The sequence below is a fragment of the Camelina sativa genome, chromosome 11, assembly GCF_000633955.1.
Source record: "Camelina sativa cultivar DH55 chromosome 11, Cs, whole genome shotgun sequence".
Lineage (NCBI taxonomy): Eukaryota > Viridiplantae > Streptophyta > Magnoliopsida > Brassicales > Brassicaceae > Camelina > Camelina sativa.
This window is the reverse complement of record NC_025695.1, coordinates 12,601,615-12,605,590: the sequence shown is the minus strand read 5'-3', so window position 1 is coordinate 12,605,590 and position 3,976 is coordinate 12,601,615. Positions and strand designations below refer to the sequence as shown.

At 36.5% G+C, this 3,976-nt stretch overlaps 1 protein-coding gene across 1 annotated transcript; it reads right to left on the bottom strand.

Moving 5' to 3' along the window:
• Positions 1,813-3,766, bottom strand: LOC104723065 (chitinase-3-like protein 2). The gene is made up of 3 exons (XM_019231841.1): positions 2,960-3,766; positions 2,004-2,496; positions 1,813-1,922 (listed from the first exon to the last, which is right to left on the bottom strand). The coding sequence occupies exons 1-3, from the start codon at positions 3,644-3,646 to the stop codon at positions 1,897-1,899; spliced, it is 1,206 nt and encodes a 401-aa protein (XP_019087386.1). The 5' UTR covers positions 3,647-3,766; the 3' UTR covers positions 1,813-1,896.

The window sequence follows — 3,976 nt, the reverse complement described above, 5'->3', positions numbered from 1 at the left end:
CAAGTGCCTTCAAATCCCCCACCGTCCACTTCGTATGTACATTCTAATTTCGAGTCACTGCTTTACCGTATCATACTTCCTCTAGCTCCTCTAGTTTCTGTAGATTCTTTAGCCGAAAACTCCACACAGAGACGTAGCTGATCGGTTTTCCATAGCTCCAAAAAACATTGCAACTGTCGATCATTGGAGACAAAAACTGGTGGAGTATCATGCGCCATTAGTTTCAGTACCTTGCTTGCTTTAGCTCATGGCTAAACGCGTCCAATCCGTAGTCTTCAAGAACAAGCTCCACAAGCTTGTCGTGTGTTGTGCCTCCATCTATCTGCACAACTATACACCCTCTATCGTCGGTGTTAAATACATATCTCTGTTTCTTTACCCAATTACCGGAAACAACTAGTACTGGAACTGGATCCATGAAAGAAAATGAAGAACAAGGTGAAGAAGAAGTAGAAGAACTAAGTGAAAAAGAAGGTGAAGAAGAAAGTGAAGAAGAAGTATAAGAACAAGGTGAAGAAGAAATTGAAGAAGAAGTAGAAGAACAAGGTGAAGAAGAAGTAGAAGAACTAAGTGAAAAAGAAGGTGAAGAAGAAAGTGAAGAAGAAGTATAAGAACAAGGTGAAGAAGAAATTGAAGAAGAAGTAGAAGAACAAGGTGAAGAAGAAGGTAAAAACCATGTAAATAGTTAACTTATTAACCAGTTGAAGAATCGAAGGAACGACGTTTCGTATTTCCGGAGAAGAAAGATGATGACATGGAATGCTGACATGGATGATGCGTCCGACGTGGGAAGTCAGCCATCAAACAAATAATAACTCAGCCTAAATTAAACTCAACCATCAAAAAATTATAACTCAGTCACAACATGAATAACATTACAGTAATTAAAAAACAGAAAAATGGCTGCCAAATTCAGCCGCTTCATCAACTGAAAATATGTAACTCAGCCGTATCGTTTAATAAGTCAGCCGTAACTGAATAACATTCTAGTAATTAATCTTTTGCTACTAATTCAGCCGTAAAATGGCCGAGTTGTACGATAAGTCAGTCTATCACGGCTGAGCTATAGTTAAAAACTATAACTCAGCCTTAACTACAGCCAGCCGGAAAACGTTAATTTAGCCGCGTCGTATTGATAACTCAGCCAAAAATTTGACAACTCAACTATCGGGTGAAAACTCAGCCGTACGGACGGCAGAGTTAGAGCATAACTCAGCCATCATTTTGACAACTCAACCATCGGGTGAAAACTCAACCATCGGCAGAGTTAGAGCATAACTCAGCCGTAACTCAGCCAGATTTTAATAAGGTAGCCGTAATGTTTGGCTGAGTTATACTCTAAGTCAGCTGTCCGCTCTTACTCAAATGTTTTTTCCATAAATCAGCCGCAACATACCTATAACTCAGCCATAACGCGTTACAATTGAGTTAATGACGGCTGAGTTATTTAATGTTATACAGAGGTAATGACAGCTGAATTATTTAATACACGTCAGCGATTTCTGACGTGGCGTTTGACGTGGTGTTTAACGTGGCAATGACATTTTTGTAATTACGTTTTTTCCAGTAACATAAAACAATAGCACGCTGGGTATTTTGAAAATACTCGAAATATTCTAGTAATAAAATTTTTTTTTGTAGATTCTGTTAATATTACCTAAAGTGTATAACATCTCACTAAATCTCCCTTTAATTAATTTTGTTTACAATAATATAAGCAAGCATTCTTACTTTTTTTTTTTATTATTATTATAGAAAACATGATAAGTAGACAAGCAATAATAACATAAGTAAACGTGTTTTATTCTTCACTCGTCTTTATTTTTCACTCGTCTTTATTTATTTATTTATTTCTGCATTCATCTTTTTCGTTCTGGGAACTCCTCCGATGGTTGTTTATGAAGCATCCCATGCTTGCGATGCTGTAAAATTTCAAAATACATATATAAGAGACTCAGTATTTGCTGGAATAATATTTTTGAAAGGAAAAAAAAGCGACGAACCTGCGGTGGATAGAAGAGTGTTATCGTCAGCTCCAACGTTCCAGGCAAAGTAACCAAGCAGATCGTTGCTCTTAATGTATCTCACTTTCGTCACGACGCTCTGAGTATCGTCGTACCTAATCAAAGTCTCCTTAGAAAAACAGTTATCTTCGACCACTTCCTTGTCATGTTCCGTTGTGGCTCCGTAATCCTTTATGAACTCCTTTATCTTACTATAGCTGACAGAACCGTTAGGTGTCACTGCTACTTGGCCTCGGGTGATGGCTGCAGGATCATTACCGTGATCCTTGTCGTCTTCGGAATTCCAGGACCAGGACCAGCCATGGTATGAGAATCCAAAGACTGTTTTCCTCTCAGGAAGTCCGGCCTCAATCCACTGTTTCAAACCAGAGTCGCCGCATGGATCTGTCAACCAAATTTTATTCGAGTTTGACCAAAAAATACACATATATGGATCGTAGGAAATAATTAAGTTATGTTTTATAACTAGGTACTATTGCGCGGAAAACCGCGGGCTGAATTTTTTTTGATGAAAATTTATAATAATTTATTTTGTTATTATGTTATTTATAATAGTTTGTGATTAATTTTTTTTTGCTTATCTTATAATTTTTGTATTTTAAAAATGTTTATTGAAAATCTGTTAATAAAATATTTAATTAATGAATAAAATTATTTAAATCTTTGTCACTTAAACGAAATCTTTGCTATAGTTGTGAAGTAAGTAAAAATAAATAACTACATGTAAAACATAAATCTTATGTGTTAGTTCTTTTAAGTACAAATTAGTTTTGATTCTAATAGATTTTTTTTTTTCTACAATTTATTTTATTTGTTGTGTCCTCTATTTTCGTTTTTAATTAAAAATATTTATTTAATTAATATTTAATTTTAATTAAGTTTTTTCAAATGATAATTAAATGTAATTTTGTATACATTTTAAGGTTAGTTTTATATTTGTAGTAGGATATAAACTTTATATCTTTATCCCAAGGATTATACAGACAAGCGGGCAGACCAAGGGTACTGGACGGACCGCAAAAATCATAGGCTGTGATATTAACCCAATCCAAGCTATCTTTCATCACTTTAACTGGGTAGGTAAACTTCTTGTAAACCGGGGAGTAGTAAACGGCAGCCGTCAACAGCAAAATTGGTCGGTTGGTGAGCGAGTGCTCGGCGTCAACCGCATCTCGCAAATCTCTAACTAGGTCCCCAAAGTCGTTCATCTCAGCATCACTGTTTGGGTACTCCCATGCTAAATCGAGACCATGGAATCCGTAAGATCTAGCGATCCTAATCCAAGAATCAATGAACATTTCCCGAAAGTGTTGTCTACTTGCCATGGACGCAAACGCAGAATTGTTTGCATTTCTTCCGCCGATCGACAAGAGGGTCTTCACCTGCTTGTTTCCAATCTTGACGGTGTCAGTGAAAGTGGAAAACATGTAGTCGTGCTTTCGGGAGATATAAACTCTGTAGGTGTCAGCCGCTAGATCGGCGTAGGCGCAGAAAAGATGAGTAAAGAGAGCTGAAGGAATGTTTTCGGCCGAAGTTATGGACTCAGGGGTCTCTCCATCTGGATACCAGTACGAAGCTTTTACCATGGAGGCTGGGGTTCCCTGAATCTCATCAGAAGACATTTTTGGTCTCAAAGTATTTTGACAAAATGCTTTCTCTAGCTGTGTTTCTTTGTTTGTTTTGGTGCTTTTGTTGTGGTGGTGATACAAACTAAGAGGTGCTTCCTTTCTCTATTTCTAGCGATTTTGGGAAGACTTATTTTGAAATAATATTTTAAAAGACTTAAAACAAATTCAAGTCTTGAAGTTAATTGATTTCCAAAACAAAAAGTCTTTGCTAAATGCTGTGACTCTGACACATACCATTAAGAAAGAAGCTCATCCCTATCATCATACTCATACATGATGTATTCTTATTTAATTAACACTTGTTGTAAAGTTTAAAATGGTGGT

Coding starts and splice junctions, on each gene's coding strand:
- LOC104723065 (XM_019231841.1), bottom strand. CDS start 3,646: ATGTCTTCTGATGAGATTCAGGGAACCCCAGCCTCCATGGTAAAAGCT. Junction 2,497..2,959: donor AGTTTATATCCTACTACAAA/TATAAAACTAAC, acceptor TCCGCGCAATAG/TACCTAGTTATAAAACATAA. Junction 1,923..2,003: donor CACTCTTCTATCCACCGCAG/GTTCGTCGCTTT, acceptor GAAATTTTACAG/CATCGCAAGCATGGGATGCT.